This window comes from Macaca thibetana, chromosome 6, assembly GCF_024542745.1.
Source record: "Macaca thibetana thibetana isolate TM-01 chromosome 6, ASM2454274v1, whole genome shotgun sequence".
NCBI classification, from domain to species: Eukaryota; Metazoa; Chordata; class Mammalia; order Primates; family Cercopithecidae; genus Macaca; species Macaca thibetana.
In genome coordinates, this window is record NC_065583.1 from 125,779,438 (window position 1) to 125,799,308 (window position 19,871).

Below are 19,871 nucleotides of genomic sequence, written 5' to 3' on the forward strand. Positions count from 1 at the left end.
TTTATGCTAATAACATGCTCTTTTTGTTACCGTATGTTTGTTTTGAAATCTGGATGTGTGAGTCTAGCTCCAGTTTTGTTCTTTGTTTTCAAGATTGTTTTGTCATTTGTGATTCCATATGAATTTAGGATGGGTTTTTCTATTTCCATAAAAAATTATTTGGATTTTGCTAGGATTGCATTGAATCCCTTTGGTTAGTGTTGACAGATTAACATTATTGTGTTTTGTCCGTGAACATAGGATGTATTTCCGTTTATTTGTATCTTTTTAAATTTCTTTCAGCAATGTTTTGTGGCTTTTATTGTACAAGCTTTTCACCTTCTTGGTTCAGTTAGTTCTTAAATGTCTTATTCTTTTACATGCTATTATAAATGGAATTATTTTCATAATTTCCTTTTCAGGTTGTTAATTATCAGTGTACAGATATGCAACTGACTTTTGGACGTTGACTTTGCCAGTGATATGAACCTATACGTAGAAAACCTTAAAGATTGCACAAAAAAATGGCTAGCTTGAGACATAACCCTTAGGCAAAGAGAAGTTTGCAATTTGTCAGAAATTTAAAATTAATAGGATTAAAAAGAGAGCTGTGGGGTCCTTGTTATGTATTTGCTTTGGAAGCCCTCTAAGAAAATTTCAGGGCAATTGTTTATTCTCACCCTACCGGAATGCCCCCAGATTATGTGACGATGAGGTCTTATTTTAGTATGTGCAGAATTTGTTAAGACTGACATTCTTTGTTTAAGATTTTTACATATCAGAGAATTCTTGCATTTTTCTGGTGACGTCTTATTCCGCTTGTGTAGGTCCCAAGTGAGCCCTGATCCTCTCAGATACATTTTATGTACTCTGTTGGTGATGAATATTTTATCTCTGGCAAATATTGTCTCTAATTTGTCCATGAATAATTCCCTTGAGGACCTTGGTATCCAATATTATTGTAATTATAAAATCAATGTTAACACTAAAGTCAAAGAGTCATGAGCATGCCCTTTCTTGCTTATGAAGAGCCATGGGGAGATAAGCAGTCTGTTCAGGATGGAGTCGTAATTCCTTGTATAGAATATCATAAATTATTTCCACAGATTCACCAAGCAAATGAGGCCTAATGTCCTTTTCTATAAAACACATACCTTTACCTAATCCTTTACCTCCCACTCCCATTCCCCAACTGCTTTTTCTTAACATGATAGTTTACTGTGAACTTTCAGGTTTTTTTTCCTTTTGGGAAAGCTGAGTTTGTTAGCCAAGGACCTTTAGTTATTTATTGCTAACCATAAATATGATTGCTCTATTTTTTGTTGCATGTTCCAGATGAGTAGTTTTTTTGTTCTTGTTGTAACAGTTGCTTTACAATTATGGTGTGATTTGCAAATTGGAAAAGGGAGACTTGAAGGATTGTACCTTACTTAGACAAACGTGTTGAAAACCGGAATGGTTTTATTTTAAAAAGAAAGAAATAAAAGAATGGCTAGTCACACATCCTTAAGGAGTTTATATCTATCTACACTGCTAGTGACAAACAATAGCTCAGACTGTCCCACTGAGTTTTTGTGTTTAATTAACAAAAGCTAGGTGCTACACATGGCTTCAAGTATGTCCTGTCCCATTTTCTCCCATATAAGATATTGAAGGTGAAAGGAAAGCAAAAATATGCAAGTATGAACTTAAGAACTGCCAGGCATTTGCCTCCTCTACATTCACAGCCAGCCTCATCTTCTTACATGTAATAATTTATCAGTAGGAAAATATAAAGGGAGAAGGGAGTACATGTAGAATAGGAGAGCTGAGTATTAAATAACAAGTGGGACACTGAGAGGGCAAAATGTGTTTGCTCAGGAAAATTCACTCCAGGTTTTCTACTAGCCCTCATCCTGTCCCCTGCCTTGGTTCAGACTGACTCTTAGCCATTCCCAAGACTCTGGCACATTCTGTCAGAATCAGTCTGTGGAATTGGAAGATGAATAAATATGTTCTGTTTTATGTCCTTCAGTTGTAGTATTAGATAAGTTCTGCTGTCTGTTGGGCCAGTGGACCAAATGTATAGTTGATACTGGTTTTGGCTGCCCTGCTTTGCCCTACAAGAACTTGGAATCAGCGTTCCCTCCTTCCATTGCTGATGGTAGGGGGCAGCAGTTTTTTCCTCAACAACTTGGTAGCCAGGGCCCCAGCATGAGACCCAGCAAGGCTTGGCTGGTTAGATACTCCAGCTCAGTGGCACACCGCACGGGGTTGGAGCCTTCTCATGTCATTCTGGTGGCTGCAGTGGAGTTTGGTGCAGGGTGGCAAGCAGTTAGCATAAGTGGCAACTCCTAAACTTACAATAATGTTACCTTGGGATGCCTTGGTTCTTGCCGTTCTTTAGCCTTCTCATCAATTCTGTGAATTATCAGTATACTTCCAATGAATTACTTTTCTGTTATTTGCAATCTGAACCCTGTTTTGTACAAAAGGAAAATGAGGATATCTCTTTTTAAGAAACACTTGGGATGTTCAAGTATCATATTTTCCTGGTAGTTTGAGAACTCCTTTGATAGAGTGAGTGCTTTGTTTGACAAAAAAATAAAAAATAAAAAATAAAAGTCAATGCTACTGAGACTATTCTAGTAAAGCTCTAGTTAAATGTATAAGGCCCATGGAGCCTGTCTAATATCTTCATGAATCTGTATATGGTACTTGTATAATCTATATAATTCGGGCTATAAATTCAAGAAACATAATATAAGGCATTTGTGCCCATGCTAATTTCAGGGAATAATATAAAGCAAATACTAAAAGCAATAGTAATGTAAATTAAGTCCACATGCTACATTTAATCTTGAAGGGAAACTTTTTTTTTGGTATTTCATTTTCAATAAGTGATTTGTGGGTGCTGAAAGAGATCAGTTGACGTCTAATAGGTGACCCCACATAGATCTGCCTTTATCTATGTGTTCAGCTTTTGCTCGTGAAGTTTGACAGTAGTCAGAAAGTACCTCTTTAATAAAGCACACCTTTAAATAACTCTCACAGATTCATTCCAGCTTTTCAAGTGAGAAGATGACTTGAACTCCCACTGCTGCCAGCTCAGCTGTGGATCTGAAATATCCAGCTGTGCCCTCTCTGCCTCTCTCATCACCAATAACAGACTTTGCAATCAGAACCTGTCTGGCACGTGTGCTGATGTGTGAGGCGAGATAGCATTTCGCTCACTGTATTGGCTTCTCTGCGCTAGACCATAGTAAACATTTGTCTTTGTCAGCAGTTAAAGCAATGTGACTTGAAGATGTACAGGGATTATGGACACTTCTGCTCTATTATGCTTTTGTCTAGGTCTACATAGAAATTTATATTCAAAGAGAGTTGATTTAACTGGTAGGATAGACCAGTAATCCTTGAAAGTGTGTTTTTAGGGGTTTTCACCTTTAGAGGAAGAAAAAAATCCAATGATTGTCCCACTATATGTCATACTATGACCTTTTAATTGTTGTTATTATTGCAAACCAAAAGGACTACCTGTATGTCATTAGCCACCATTAGGATTTGGCATATCATATCAGATCTTTGACCAAATTGATGTTAAAATAAGCCCAAATCCTGAATCATCTTTAATTATCTACTGTGAGAAGAATTCCCTAATGTGTGGTCATAAAAATAAGTTTTCTTTGGGAAAACACTATTGTAAGTGAAAAATCTAATATTAGCACTCATGATGATAATAATACCTCTTGATTATTGAGTACTGTGCTGAGCATTTTGTATACAGTACCTTATTTGCTACTCCCAGCAATCCTGTGAGATGATCCCTATTTTCTAGATTAGCTGTCAGTGAAGTAACTTGTCCTAATTGCCATAGGGTTTGATTTCAGGCTTGTCTAACTATGCTTTTAATCATAGCCACGTACATCACTGAGGAGCACATCCGGCCACATGGCTTGGTCAGATACTCATGGTCCAAAGTTGAATTAAAAGTAGTGCCTGCATTCAAGTGCTCTAAGTCCAGCGGGGGAAGATGGATGGCAAATCAACTGTACTTGACAGAATGATGAGTGTTATGACAGTGAAATAGAAAAGGTACTCAGGGAGTTTGGAGAAGGTCATCTAAATCAGTCTGAGGGTCACAGAAGTTGTCTTGCAAGAAATAATCATTGAGCTGAATTTTGAAGGATAACTAAGAGCTAGCCAGAGGAAAATACTGAGGAAGGATGTGTAAGCAGAGGGTCAGCCCCTTTGCTGACATAGAGCAGGAAAGAGAATGGATCAGAAACTGCATGGAGGTGCATATGATTGCCTTGAGGGCCATGTGTATGGTGGGAAAAATAATGATTAATATTATTATCAATTAAGTTTTGTGTGTCAAACCATGTTTTAGCTGTTATAGACATTATTTCACGTGGTCCGCATAATAACTATTGAACACCAGAAAGGAAGGCAAAGGTCAGATCATAAAGCTCCTTGTCTGCCTGGATAAGGAGTCTGTACTTTATCCCAACAGCTGTGGGTGGCTATAGAAAAGTTTTAAGTCAGGGGAAAAACATAGTATTCTGGAGACTGAATTGAAGTAGGATAAGACCTGAGCTAATGACACCAGTTAGGAGAAAAGATAGTGTGGTTATCCAAAGGACTGTGGTGATGTCCTGAACAAAGAAAGGCACTGGGGTCCGGGAGGAACGGGGAAATAGTAGAGGCAAAGTTGGACAGATCCATAGGAACTGGTGACTAGAAGAATATGTGGGACTGAGCTCCATCTTTATGGAGCCTAAAAGATTGTTAAGTGAAGAATAGAATAGGATTTCCACTTTTAGAGATTACAAGAAAAATGATTTTGATTTGTTTTCCTTTTTTTTTTTTTTTTTTTTGTTATAAGCCTTTCTAGCTTCAGTTCCAAAAGCACAAAGAATGGAAAGAATCTACTTTATTGAGATCTTTCCTCCTAGGGATTTTTGTGGTGATATTTAAATCCATTTGAGGGTCTACTTATGGAACCTAGCGCGCTCTCTCTCTCTCTTTTTTTTTTTTTTTTTTTAAGACATTGTTACTGTTGCCTAGGCTGGAGTGCAGTGGCACAATCGTAGCTCCCTGCAGCCTTGAACTCCTGGGCTCAAGCAATCCTCCTGCCTCACCCTCCCCAGGATCTGGGACTACAGGTGCACACCATCACACTTGGCTAATTTTAAAATTTTTCTTTTGAAGAGATGGAGTCTCGCTATGTTGATCAGGATGGTTTCAAACTCCTGGCCTCAAGTGATCATCCTCCCTTGACCTCCCAAAGTGCTGGGATTACCAGCATGAGCCACTGTGCCCGGCCACCTAGCTCCTTTTAAATGTTTTCATGTCCTGACCCTTCTCAAGTGTATAAAATATAGAAAATGCCCCTGGTAAGGAATGTTAAAAGTGTTTGTGTATTTTTATGCCCTACTTCCTGTTTAGAAATGTTCTGTTCAGGTAATCACCAAAAAAAGAGATTTGCTGTAAAATGCATTAGTTTCTCATTCACTTTCCTTTAAATTGTATTACTTTGCTCTTTAGGAAAAAGTAGTACATGGTCTGAAACTGACCTAGGTGAGGCCCTGATTTGGAGATGTTTGTGAATGTGGCATATAAAGCTTAGGTCTCGTTACAGACATTCACGCCTGGGTATTTTATTGCTGGTTTTATTGCTTAATTCTGTTATTATACAAATTGATTTTTTCCCATCAAGCCATTACAATATGAGAATTAGATTTTTTTTAAAAAGAAACATTTATTTTTTTACTTAGTTTCCTTTCCTAGTAAAAGAAAAAAATCCTATTCCTATGATCTATTTCCAGTGTGAGAAGATGTGAAATTGTGCATAGCTGGGAATTATATGAGAATCTTGAATTCATTTCTTTAAATCTAATCATCAGATACATGCCCTAACTTTTAAAACCTCCCTTTTGGTTCATCTTGAATTCCACATACCGAGACTCTTGAAAGCCACTGATCGGGATGACTGATGCAGACTGGGAGCCACGTGGGCCCCGGGTCTGGTTCAGCGCAGCGGCACTCTCTTCCATTCAAAGTCTCAGATGTCTGCCCCTCTGCAAAGCCGTGAGGCCAATGTCTATAGCTGCTAAGCATGAAATCCCCTGCTTCTGTTTGTTTCTTTTGTTGCCACGAGTTAATAGGGACAGAGACAGGAGACAGCCCAGAACAAAGCAGAAATAATGGAGTATTTCACCCCAAAAAGGAATGTGGATTGAGAAATACAAAGGGTAAGGCAAAGACAGACTTAGTGTCCTGAGGCAGTGTGATGTATTGGCCAGAAGCCTCAGCCCTGGGACAATTCCAGTCCAAAGCCTTCATCTGTGTGCTCCCAGCAGTCCACATGGCTGAAAGGTTTGACCCACCTTCTGTAAAAACAATTTGTTGTTTTTTTTCCCACTAGGGTCTTAAAGGATGACAGGATTTCCACCTCAAAACATAGGTTGCTCTTGGAACATGGAGAAGTCTTCCGTCTGGCAGCCAGGGGCCTCTTCACAGCACTCCCTTGCCCTGTTTATTATTTCTCTTGCTATAGATGCCATTTTGAACTTGTTTGCAAGAACCAGTAGTCACCCTAAGACATCGAAGCATATTTGATTTTTGTTTCTCTTCTTACAACTAGAAAGATAGGATTAGCTGAGAGATTGCATGCTCATTATAGACCTTCTCCTTCACATGCCTTTCTGCACAACCTAGTTTATTCATATATTTTCTCCTATACTCTCCTCCAACATATTTTATTTAGTATTTGCTTATTTATTTTACTTTATTGAGATATAATTTATATACACATATATTTTAAGGTGTAACTTATATATGCATATAATTTGAGGCTGTTTCAAAAGAGATTTTTTCCTTACTGCTATGCTTAGGATTGGAAATCTCTGCAGCTCACATGGGCTTCTCTTTTTTTTCTTTTTTCTTTTTTCTCAAGACAGTCTCGCTGTGTCGCCCAGGCTGGAGAGCAGTGGCATGATCTCATCTCACTACAACCTTAGTCCCCCAGGTTTAAGCAATTCTCCTGCCTCAGCCTCCTGAGTAGCTGGGACTACAGGCACATACCACCATGCCTGGCTAATTTTTGTATTTTTAGTAGAGACAGGGTCTCACCACGTTGGTCAAGCTGGTCTCGAACTCCTGACCTCAAATGATCCACCTACCTTGGCCTCCCAAAGTGCAGGGATTACGGGCGTGAGCCACCGCACCTGACTGGCTTCTCTTAATACATAAGTTTTGTCCTTTCCAGAGGACAGAAAAGGGTTAAATGAAAGAAGCAAACAGTGTGAAAGAGAGAAGCCAGCAGGACTTTGGTACCCGCTTTTCTTCCATCCCAGTCAATCTCCTCTCCTCTTCCTCCCCTGCTCTCTAATTCAGCAGGGCAAGAACCTTAATGATGCTATTTCTCACCCAACTCCTCTAACTCCAAGAGAGCTGCAGGTCCCTTTTGCCTGGAATGAGAGATACTTTAGCCATAAACCTGCTGGTACAAGTAAAGAAGCAATACAAAGACTTGTATCTTCGACTTCCTTTGCCCGGTGTTTTTCTCTTCAGTTACAAAGGCAAACTTACTTAAAGCACTCTTTCACCCCCTCAAAAGAACAGAACACCCCACTTTTGATGCTCTGATCCCTGACTTGAGGGCATGAACCAGGGCTCTGGAGTGGAATAACCCTGACTCAAACCCTAGCTCTGCCATGAACCCCAGCTCTGCCACTTAATAGCTCTCTGGTACATTTTCTAATCTCTGTGTTGCCCTCTATCTACACAGAATGGATCTAAAGTTTCCTTTGCGTGACATGCCCTTGGAAATTAGAGGCTTATCATTGCAGAAGTTTGGAAAACAGCTCAGGAGCCAGACTGCCAGGGTTTGAATCCTGTTCCACATAGGCAAGTTACTTAACTTCTTTGAGCCTCAGTTTCCTCCTCTTTAAATTGAAATCATATAGTACTTTTTAGGGAATGGATACATTAATACCCATAAGTCACTTATATCTGGTGTTCAATATGGTTTTATTTTTAATTTATGAGGACACCTGTCCCCAGTGTCTCCTACAGAGCTCAAGCAACTCTGACAAATCCTGTAACACATTTTGTAGCGTGTTGTATTTTGTATGGGGTTTACATTTTCAAAAGACAGATCCATATCTGACAGTTACTGACCTGGAAAATATTTTGTTCTAAATCAAGTCATTTTAGATATTTAAGCACTTCTTAATGTTTTACTCATTGAACAATGCTTAGTGTTAGAAAACACATCTAGAAATTGACTTATTTTTAGAAGCTTTTTTTTCTTCATTATGAGAGTTGGAGAAGGGTCAGAATGAATAGCTGCCTCTTTTTGGTTTGGAAGCCAACTATGTGAGAAATATATCCACTTAAAATTATGGGTGATTTTTCTCTTCCCTTTAGGTACCAACTCATGGATGTTTTGTTAATCTAACAAGTATTTATTGAGTGCAGTGCTTGGCCCCACCCGTGGGCCACATAGAAAAAGACCTGGTGAGCTGTCACAGGAGAGCTTGTGTTTCTGTCTGGCGAGACCAGTATTGAAATGAGAAGGAAACAGTGTGGGGCTTGGGTAGTGTGGCTGTGGGGAGGTCCCGAAGCCGACTGAAGAAAAGTTTCCAGCAACTATACAGAGCTTCAATCAAATTGAAATCATGCTCAGAATAAAATCATGTATTCATGATGAAAAACAGAGCATCAATTGAAACAAATGCCATGTCCCAAAGGGCTGGGAATTTAGCGAAACAGGATGGTAGGAAATACTGGCAATGCAGGGGCCAGTGCCAAAGTGGGAGGATTTTGAGCTAGATTCTCATCTAGGAACACATATTTGTAGGACAACTTTGCTGCTCTGTTTTGGTGCCTGGCCACCCCTTGGTAGCTGTAAAATTAAGCTTTTTGAAGCTATAATAGGACCAAGAATGGATATGCCTTTGCGTCTATGTGCATATTTCTATCAGCCAGTGAATCTTAGAAAAGAATACATGTGGCTGGTATTAACTGTAGTGCTAGTGTGTGTACAGGACCAAGAAATGGAAGAAAGAGTTATTTCTCTCTGAGAACATTGAAGACTTCTCAGAGGAGGTGCCCTTTAAACAGAACTTTGAGTAGGAGTTTGCCAAGTAGGAAAATAGGGAGGAACTTTTATTCTGTGTGCACAGGAACAGGGTGGCATAGAAACGTTAAGTGCTCAGATCATATGAAGGAATAGTGGTGATTTGGAGGGTAGCTGGAGTCATTAAGGTAGAAATATAGAGGAAAATGAAATGTACAATTAAATGCTTAATTAGTGCTTTGCAATGTTGACATGAGGGGTTATTCATCAAGTACCAATTGTGTACAGTGCTCTGCTAGACCTACCAAATGTCTGGCACTCTTCGGGAAATAAATACCTTCTTTCTGTTCCCAACACAAATGGGGACATTTTAAGATCATCTTGCTGTCTTAGTGCTAGGTCATCAGACTGAAATGCCAGTCCTTATTTTACTCTAGTAATTTTATCGTTTGCTTTCATTTCTTTCCAATATTTGTAGTCACCTTCCTTTTTAAGCACATATTTCTAAGGGGTTTGCCTCTGCTTTTAAGCTAATCTATTATTTTGGCTGTTGACTATATGATTATATGATTTGTCCAAAGTCTACGATATAGTCACTTATTACTGGTGATTCTGGTCTTTGCCCTCTCTCAAGACCTAGGCACACCGTTTCTTCAAATACAGCACTAGAAGTTTGTGGGTACACAGAATGGGGAAACATCCTGTGTCCTGACATAATATGGTAGATACACTGGGTTCTTTTAAAAAAGACCGAGTCATGACTGTCCCCGTGTGAAAAGGCCTGTGAGCTGAAGCAGTCTAGGCAATGGAGACCATGACCTTGGTCGGTCCCCCAGAGGGTATACTTATATTCAGACTGGCTCTGTTCTCTATTTGCTGCTACCAGGGGACTGGGGACGGGTGGTGTGTGTTTAGTGTCTTGGGCTGAACTGGGATAGAATGGAGCATGTGGAGGCTGCTGTGGGCTATTGGAAGTACTACAGTCTGGGCTGTATATTGGGCGGCCAGGCCCTTGTCTAAGGAAGCTAACTGTCACCTAAGATACCTTGGGAAAATGAACATCGTGATGAGCAGTTATTTACCCATATAGTGCCTTTCTTAGTAGCATAATGTATTGCACCCAGGCCTCATAACATCCTCCTGAAGAAAGGAAGTAGCAGAGAGTGTTAAAACGTTACTGGTTAATCATGGGGAAACTGAAGCATGGATAGGTTTATGAGGCTTGAGCAGAGTTACACAATGCCTTAGTGTCTGGCCTGGGAATGAGGCCTGAGTTTGCCGCTTGCTGTCAGGGCTGCCGACAGCATTGTGTTTTGCATTGTATGACAGTGAAAAGGGCTTACTCTTAACAATGCAAGAGCTGCTGTAGGAGACACATACAATGAACTTTGGTACAGTATAGTCTAGAGGCCAAAATGAGTAATTTTAAGTAAATTGACTATAGGATCCAAAGCTTCATTAAGTTTTAAAACAAAAAACAAATGAAAACTCTTTACAGTTTTTAGGAACTGACTCAGAAAACATGACCATTCCTTCCCCATTGGAAGTAGCATACTCTTAAAAGTTTTATCTTGTTGACTCAAAATCTGACACTATTCCTGTTACCCATAGGATGATTTATTCCGTCATTTCAAATACATGTTGATTTCTAAGAGTCTGTGATTTATTTAGAAGATTTTGCCTTGTAATAACTATCAATCTAGATTTTAAGTTCCATAGCCTGTGGTTTTGTGGAGAGGCTTTTGTTTTATTCAGTTTTGGTTTGGGTTCTTATAGAACAACTGAAACTACAGAGCCTGGACTTTGAGAAAGAGCTTGGGGAGGTGCAGGGGGAGATGTCACGTTGGATGTCTTTATGTCATTCAGTTATATGATTGAAACCATGGGACTGGAGATGACATCACTGGTGAGAATATAAAAAGGGAAGAGAAGCCAGACTCAGTGGCTCACGCCTGTAATCTCAGCACTTTGGGAAGCTGAAGTGAGTGGATCGCCTGAGCTCAGGAGTTGGAGAGCAGCCTGAGCAACATGGTGAAACCCCATCTCTACAAATACAAAAATTAGCTGGGTGCAGTGGTGCACACTTGTAATCCCAGCTACTCAGGAGGCTGAGGTGGGAGGATTGCTTGAGCCTGGGATTTGGAGGTTGCAGTGACTGGAGATTGCTCCACTGCACTCCGTCCTGGCCGACAGAGAGAGATCGTTTTGAGAAAAAGAGAAGAGAAGGCTGGGCGTGGTGGCTCACGCCTGTAATCCCAGCACTTTAGGAGGCTGAGGTGGGTGGATCCCCTGAGGTCGGGAGTTTGAGACCAGCCTGGCCAACATGGTGAAACCCCGTCTCTACTAAAAATACAAAAATTAGCCAGGCGTCGTGGCGCATACCTGTAATCCCAGCTACTCAGGAAGCTGAGGCATGAGAATCAGTTGAACCCGGGAGGTGGAGGTTGCTGTGAGCTGAGATTGTGCCATTGCACTCCAGCCCAGGCACCGGTCAACAAGAGCAAAACTCCATCTGGAGAAAAGAAAAAAAGAGAAGAGAAAAGACAGTGGAGTAGAATATCACTGCTATCATTATGAAATCATCTTTTATGTCAGAAGTGCCTTAGGTGATCTAGAATAAACAGGTGAAATAGAATGGAGTTGGCTACAAAGTTTTTATACTCTGGATTTTAAAAAGAACATGAAGATGAAATTCTGGAGTGTTTGGCAAAAATATGAGTGATAATGTCATGAATAATTTAAGCAGGATGCTCTAGCAATCAGTTACATACAGTTTCATTCGATATTTTAAGATTTATGATAGTCAGGCCAGCCCTCCTCCAGGAGATAGTCCAGAGGAAGGAGCTGAGTGAGAATGAGGGCCTCTAGAGCAGGAATGGTATCTCTTCTCCTTGAACCCCAAACAAGACCAGAGCAGCCCAGTAAAAGAAACTGTGTGACTAGTTTTATTGTTTGTCCTAATTGAATGTGGAAGACCTTTTCGAAGTCTGAACAGCTGCTAGCCAGTGGCCATCTTTGAGGGAATAGATACATACATAAATAAACCTATCTCTGAGAAAAACTCTCATTCTGAGTCTGGGAGACAGACTTTATAAAAAAGCTTGTAAAAGTCAGACAGTATCAGCCAGCCTTCATATGAATCCACAACACGATGTGTTGGCGTCTAGAATGCTCTTAGTAGTTATGGTCATTAATCTTGTGGGAGAGGGTGTGCTGGAACTAAAGGAAGGTCAGAGAAGAACATCTCATAGGATGAAGACAGACTGAAATAAGTAGGACTCCTCAGGCTTGAAAAGACTGAGAGGAAATACAATTAACGTGAATAAACCCACGAAGAATATGGGTCATAGAATTGTTTACCAGAAGCAGGCAGAACCTCTTAAAAATGGAGGAAAAGTGAATCTAGGACAAAAAGAAGCTCTAATTTACCAAGAAAGTTGATCGTGTACACCAAAACCACTATTTAGGGAACTAGGCTAACTAATGGCATTGAAGTAAAGTGAAAAAGTCAAGGGTTTCTAATTTTGACATTATTTTCTTGAAGCGGGGAGGGCCCAGAGAGCATAGATCAAGCATCCTATTAGTCTCTATGTTTTCTTTTTTCTTTGCTTAGGTAAAATTTAAGTGTCGTTCATTCTTCATTCAACAATTATCTGCTGAGGGTAGATTCTATGCCATGTTCTCTGCTAGACACTGGGGGTACTGAGATGAAGGGGGACAGACATGGTTCTTACAGGCTGGTGACTAATAAGAAACTACAATTGTCTGTGTAATGAATTTACAAAAGCCCTGTGGAGCTTGACGTGAATTGCTAACACAATCTTAGGATTGGAGGAGACTGCCCTGAGGACTGGATGATTAAGTTGAAACCTAAAATTGATGAGGTGTTGGCTAAGTCCAGAATAGGGGAAAGAGGGAACCGCATATTAGATGCCTCAATTGAGGTAAGAGAGGGAATGGCTGGAGGATCTAGGGGAGTGAGGGCAATGAGGCTTGTGAGCTTGGCTGGAGCATATCATGGAGTGTGGGGTAGACCATGGTAAGGGTTTGGGCTGGAGAGCTGGGCAAAGTCACTGGGATGGCTTAAGCACGTATGGTCAGATTTTCTGTTTATAAGCAATCCAGTGGCTGCAGTGTGGAGAATAGGGGGCACAAGCGCAAATATACTGGACCTAGTGGGAGGATATTGATGTTGTCCAGGTGATGATGGCCTGGGCTGGACAGAAGTGGACAGATCCTAGAGCTACTTCAAAGGTCATATGAACTGGATTTGTTGATTAGATGTGAGAAATGAGGGAGAGAGATAATCAAGCTTCATTTACGAGAGTATGACAGCCAATTAGGATTCAGATTTTATCTAAGTGAGATGAATCAACAGACTTTTTTATAGGTCTCTTCTCTCATGATCTCCAGATGACCCAGAAGTGAGTAGATCTGCCTTCTTTCCTCCCTGTTTCCCCCTTTCCCTCTTTCTCTCATGAATCATTCAGGGTCTAAATGTTTTGGGCTCTATAAGCTGGCACATCGTTGGCCCTTATGGATAAGTAGAAAGATCAAAAGCTGCACAAATGATACCCTGTCTCCCAAATCCTCTTGCCTTCCTTTCCTTTCCTTTCCTTTCCTTTCCTTTCCTTTCCTTTCCTTTCCTTTCCTTTCCTTTCCTTTCCTTTCCTTTCCTCTCCTCTCCTCTCCTCTCCTCTCCTCTCTCCTCTCCTCTCCTCTCCTCTCCTCTCCTCTCCTCTCCTCTCCTCTCCTCTCCTCTCCTCTCCTTTCCTTCCCTTCCCTTCCTTTCCTTTCCTTTCTTTCCTTTGTTTCTTTCCTTGCTTTCCTTGCTTTTTCTGAGATGGAGTCTCACTCTTGTTGCCCATGCTGGAGTGCAGTGGTGTGACCTTGGTTCACTGCAACCTCTGCCACCCAGATTCAAGTGATTCTCCTGCCTCAGTCCCCTGAGTAGCTGGGATTACAGGCGCCTGCCACCATGCCTGGCTAATTTTTTTTTTTGTATTTTTAGTACAGACGCGGTTTCACCACATTGGCCAGACTGGTCCCAAAGTGCTGGTATTACAGGCGTGAGCCACCGTGCCTGGCCCAGATCCCCTTGTCTTTAACTCTTGCAGAGCAAACAGGTTTGTGCAGTGAGCAAACAGGTTTGTGCAGTGCACAAACTATACTACAGTTCATAGTACCCTGGTTGGTTGACCTGAAACAGAATTTAACAAAGGCCAGAAAGGCAATGGTATATACAGAGACTGTATTTAATGACTTTAAAAATCTTTGTATTTTGAAATAATAGCAGTGGTAAGACCAGAATAAGGAATTTTCCTCTATTCTCTTCACTCAGCATCACTAGTCATTAACATTTTGCCATGTTGACTTTATCACTGTCCTCACCAGATAAAGATGGAGTTGGAGATTTAGAATTTTTCTGAGCCAGTTAATTTTGGACATCAAGACCCTTCACCTCTAAATACTTAGAGGTATTATAAATAATTAGAATATTTTCTCAGAACAATGATTTTTCTTACATAACCACAGTACATTGATTAAATTCAGGAAATTTAACCTTATACAGTACTCTTATCTAATATGCAGTCTATATTCAGTGTTCACTTATTGTCTCAATAATGTCATTTATGGCTTTTTTTTTTTTTCCTTCTTGATCTAGGATCCAGTCCAAGATGTACTGCATTTTTATTATGTCTTTTTAGTCTTCTTTAACGTGGAACAGTTCCTCAGTCTTTCTTTGACTTTTAAGAAGTTGGTATTTTGGAGGAGAACAGCCCAGTTGCCTTATGGAATACTCCTTAGATTGGCTTTATCTGGTTTCCTCATGCTTAGATTCAGATTGTGTGGTTTTGGCAGGAAAGCTGTGGGATGATGTCATGCTTTTTGCAGTGCACCTGCCATAGCAGGAAGGCAGCCATGAAGTAGAAAAACATTTCATAACTAAGGATGTTAACTTTGATCACTTGGCTAGAGTGGTGTCTCTAGGTTTCACTGTTCTAAAGTTACCATTTTCTTCCTTATAGGTAATAGTTTATTCAATTACTTTTTAATACTTAGTCAGTCATTGTAAATGTGACTAAGGTTTATTTCCACACTCTCATTTAAAGGAACATTTTCCCCCCTTCTTTTGGCAGTGTTTTAGAGCACTTTGCTGCAAGGGACCACCACCTGCACGACCAGAATATGACCTGGTTTGCATAGGCCTCACAGGCTCTGGCAAAACCAGTCTGTTGTCCAAACTCTGCAGTGAAAGCCCCGAGAATGTCGTGTCGACCACAGGTGGGTACTGTGCTGGGGTTCTGTCCCTTCTTCTTTCTCATCCCAAGATGTCCTGGTTTCCTGTGCAATTTATGTGGTTCCTCCCCTCCCTTCTACTTATAGTTTAATGCTTTAGTCAGTTTATTAATTTTAAACACTGTCTCTTTTTCAAAAAAGATTTGAAATGGATTTAATAGCATTAAACTGCTGTATCCTGCATCCCTCTAGCAGGTCATTTTTCAGTGGCACTAAATAAATGAAGCTTGGGAAAATATTAATACAAATGAATCCTGAAATCTGGAACTCTTATATATGACAAAATGGATTCATCTTGGGTCCGTGGAGTACTTTCCTTCCTTGAAGTGTCACTCCAGCCTATGTTTCTTGGCCACACACTCCCTGAACAGTAAACTGATGTAGTCTGAATTTTCTTCCCTCGTCATTTTTCACCTGGAGGAAAGTCGGTGCAAGAGATTATCCATCAGCCTTTCCCTATTGCTTCCTGATGGAGCCAAGCAAAGTCAGTCTAGGGCACTGGTTCTCAATCAGGGGAGATTATGCCTCTGAGGGGGACATTTTGGAGACATTTGTGGGCAGGGGTATTACTGGCTTCTGGTGGATAGAGGCCAGTGGTGCTACTAAACATCCTACAATGCACAGGGTAGCCCCCAAAGAAAAAAAAGTTATTAGTGAGAAATCCTGGCTAGGGTTTTTTTTTTTTTTTTTTTTTTTTTTTTTTCACTTTCCAAGTGTGTCCTCTTTCTCTTCTGACAATGAAGAAGGAAAGAAGAGTATAAGTTAGAGGAAATAATGGAAGAACAGTTGTAAGAGATGGAGAACAGAGCTGCTGTGCAGAGAGAGCTGATAAGGAAGGAGAAGGGTGAGACGTTGTCTGGAAAGTTGAAAAGATTGTGCATCAGCCAGCTTATTTTGAGCATCTACTATGTGCTAGGTTCAGTGTTAGACATGAGATAAACAATGATTTCAGCATTCCAGGAGTCTCAGTGTACTGGCTGCGTAAACATTAAGTTCATATCCAGAAATGGACGGGGCATGGAAGGAAGGGGCATGACAGTGTTGCCTGGACCTGGGGAAGGGAAGGATGCATGATGTGGTTTGCTACGTTAGATTTGAAGTTGATAAGTAGGTCTGGTACAAGAAACAAGGTGAGGGGGTGGAAAAGAAAGAGGACTTAGGAGCAGAGGGGCAGAGTGAAGGCAAGGAGTGTGAAACAGATTGGCAACCCCTAGAAACTGCATTTCTGTGTGGCTGCAGTGTATGTTTAATAGAGTGCCAGGAGACAAATTGTATTCAATGGTGGCTGACTCTTAGCAGACCTTTCATACTCTGCTCAGGAGTTTGGGCTTTTTGTGTAGATAGTGCAGAGACATCAGACTGTTTTAAGCAAGGAAACTACATGATCAGATGTCCATTTGAGAAGAATCAAACTGGCCATGATGTGGAGGCTAAATTGTGAGTAGTACAGTTAGAGGTGGAGTCAGAAGATTACTGAGATGGTGCGTCTGAGATGATGAAGGCCTTGGCTGAGGCAGTTACAGGGGGAGGAAGAGGAAGGAATAGGTAGGATACATATTTGAGGGCTAGAATTGACAAAGCCTAGTGCAGTTGAGTTCAGAGAGTGAGAGTGAGAAAGCCATGGCTGTCTCAATTCCTGGCTTAGGTGATGATTGGATGATGGAATTATTAATTAGGATTTCCTACAAAAAGTAGAAAGGATATTGTTGATCAAGAACCTTACTTCAGTTCAGGTCAGCCTTTGCCAGCAAGTAAGCTAGAAAAAAGTGCAGGTTTTGAGAACTTTTCCGATTTTAGAATTGAGATGAGAAACTGTGGAGCTGTTAAAGGAATGAGACATCGCTTGGTTTTAGGATGAGGGAAAGAATAAGGGGATTGTAATGAGTAGAGAGATCCCAGAGAGGATTAGCAGAGCTCATGTATAGCCTCTTTGCAGGAAGCTGTTTCTGACTACCTTCTTTTCTCCTTGGACAGAACTGAGTACTCCTTCCTCTCCCCACTAGGCATTGTCTGTATTTCTCCCAGTTAGTGCCTGTAGCACTGCTTTGTGTACATGCCCATCTCCCCATCTTGGGTTAGAATCTCCAAAGGGCAGATAGAGCATTGTATGTGGTATTGTATACCCAGAGTCTGGCACAAGGTTTGAGCATGGATACAGATGTCTGTTAAATTAATAAGCAAATGAAAGTAAATTGAATCTATATAGTCCTCTGTCAGCCTTATAATAGCGCTTATATGACAGGTAGGAATCTTTTGCCATATTCTGTTTCTAAATTACCTGAAGATCAAAGGTATGATGACATGGCTATTGTTATACAGCTAGAGATAGGATGCCAGTTCAGGTGTTCACGTGAAGTTTAGTGGTATCCAAGGTTTAGGATTTCTGATGGAAGTATGTACTTTATTGGTTGTTTGTAAAACTGTGAATATCTTTTGACTAATGTGCAATGAAGTTATATAAACTTTATTAGCTTAATTCTTTTCAAGGAAAATAGCTTCTAAAATATGTGTAAGAGTAACGCAAAGTATGCTTTTCTTCACTTACCAGAGTTATCTTTCAGCACTATGGCTGGAGGAGCAGTTTCGAATTACAGTGTAAAAGATTGTCTGTATATAATTTTATTACTTGTAAGTTATGTTTTGTATTTGTTTTTATTACATTTTTTAATAATATGTTTTACCAGAATCATTGTGTGCTAGTTGATTTTCTGATTAATTAATTATTAGATTGGCTAATTTTTTGGATATCAAGCTTCTTTGAGTGGTCATTGTTCTGAACCTGGCATAATGCCTTTTTGGAGGCCTCCTTGGAGGAAGCTGCCATCAAGAAGTTTACACCCAGGTTAGGTAGATAAGTTGTGTATTGATAAAAACAGTTCACATATATTGCTTATTTAATATACGCCAGGCTCTGTGCTAAGACAGAATGTGATATATGGTATACTTAATGGTGTAAATATGAAAGTTAAAAGAGGAGAGTGATCATTTCTAATCTGAAGGGTCAAAAAAAGCTCATAGTTAAGGTTACATTTGAATAGGGTCTCATATGATGGGTAAGATCTAAGCAGAGAGGAATGGGGTGAGGAGAGTTGGGGATAGAAAGCATAGGTGTATTCAGAGAAAGATTAGTGGTCTTACTGAGTTAAGGCACAGCATGCAGAGATTTAGGGTATGTTGGGATCTAAGGCCAGAGACTAGAGAAGCTGTTGGGGGAGACCCGTTAGATGTAGAGGTGATCCAGCAGGGACAATACTTGTGGGGATGTTACTGCTACTGTAAAAGTGACAGTTATGCTGGGTATTCGAGAGGAAAGGAAGATAAAACAATCAAATATGAGTCAAGTTTATAGCTTTGTGTTTTGGTGAATTGTTAAAAAAAAAAAAAGTAGGGAGAACATGACAGAGAGTTTTAAGATAAAAATAATGAGTTTAGTTTGGGGCATGGTAATTTTGAGGTTTGACAGGACATCCAGCAATGATCCAAATGCTAAAAGACAAGCAGACTAGAGAGATTTTGGAGATAGAGAGATTTGAGAGACAACTCAGTCGTGGATTTGGATGAGATTGTCCAGGGGTAATGGGTAGAAAGCGGAAGAAAGGTGCTAAGCACCAATTATATTTTGTTAATTCATTCCACATTTCACTGAATGCCTGTTATGTGACTGACACTGATTTGAGGACTGAGGATATATCAGTTAACAAAATATACAAACAACCCTGCTGTTTGGAGCTTACATTACAGCATCTGCTTTTGATAAGGAATATAAGTCAGACAGTTCTATATAATATCCTTTAAGTCAAATATGGGCAAGAAATCAAAAGAACCAGTCAAATAAGGTAAACATAAGTCTAAAGTCTGAGAAAGGTCATTGGATGTGGTGACAATGTGCTAATTAATAACCAATGGTAGAAACAGCTTCATTGGAGTATTGAAGTGGAAACCAACCTGAGAAACGAGGGGATGAAGAGCAAGCAAAGGAATTGAAGGGTAGACCATGATTTTCACTCCTTAACTCTTTGGAATATAGACAGTTCTTTCAAGAAGGTGGACATAAAAAGAGAAAATAGTGCTAAGAGAATTTATTTCTATAAGAAAAGGTCTCACGAGCATGCTAGTAGTCAAGAGGTTTAGAGTGGTCATCAGGGGAAAAGGCGAGACTGAAGATGCTCAAGAGAGGGCAGTGAGCCCAAGAATGCGTGAGGACTTGTTGTCCTGGTAAGACAGAATAACTGGAACTGGTTTACTCTCCATCTAAAAGAAGAAGAAGAACAACAACAACCAGCTCATGAAATATACAAAACAACAATTTTCAAGCCAGTAAATACAGTTATCCTTGAGAGATGAGAAACAAATGAGATGTGCGCTGTGATTGTCCCAGCTTAATGCCTTGAGAGTTTACAGGCTGTGGCACAGTTCCAGAGGGAACTGAGGTGGTGCTCAGTGAACTCCCTGCATTGAAGAGACGAAGCTGAGAGCCAGGGGAGACCAAGATGGCTAAGGTCCATAGAATCGAGTACTAGAGAAA

General features: G+C 40.3%; 1 protein-coding gene across 7 annotated transcripts in view; it reads left to right on the plus strand.

The window, feature by feature from the left end:
- Window positions 1-19,871, plus strand: part of ARL15 (ADP ribosylation factor like GTPase 15) — a 443,095-nt gene that overhangs the window by 125,766 nt on the left and 297,458 nt on the right. For all 7 annotated transcript variants that reach the window (XM_050794109.1, XM_050794107.1, XM_050794110.1 and 4 more), the window contains one exon: window positions 15,187-15,331. In XM_050794109.1, coding sequence (XP_050650066.1) covers window positions 15,187-15,331 — 145 coding nt within the window. The remainder of the gene's footprint in view (window positions 1-15,186; window positions 15,332-19,871) is intronic.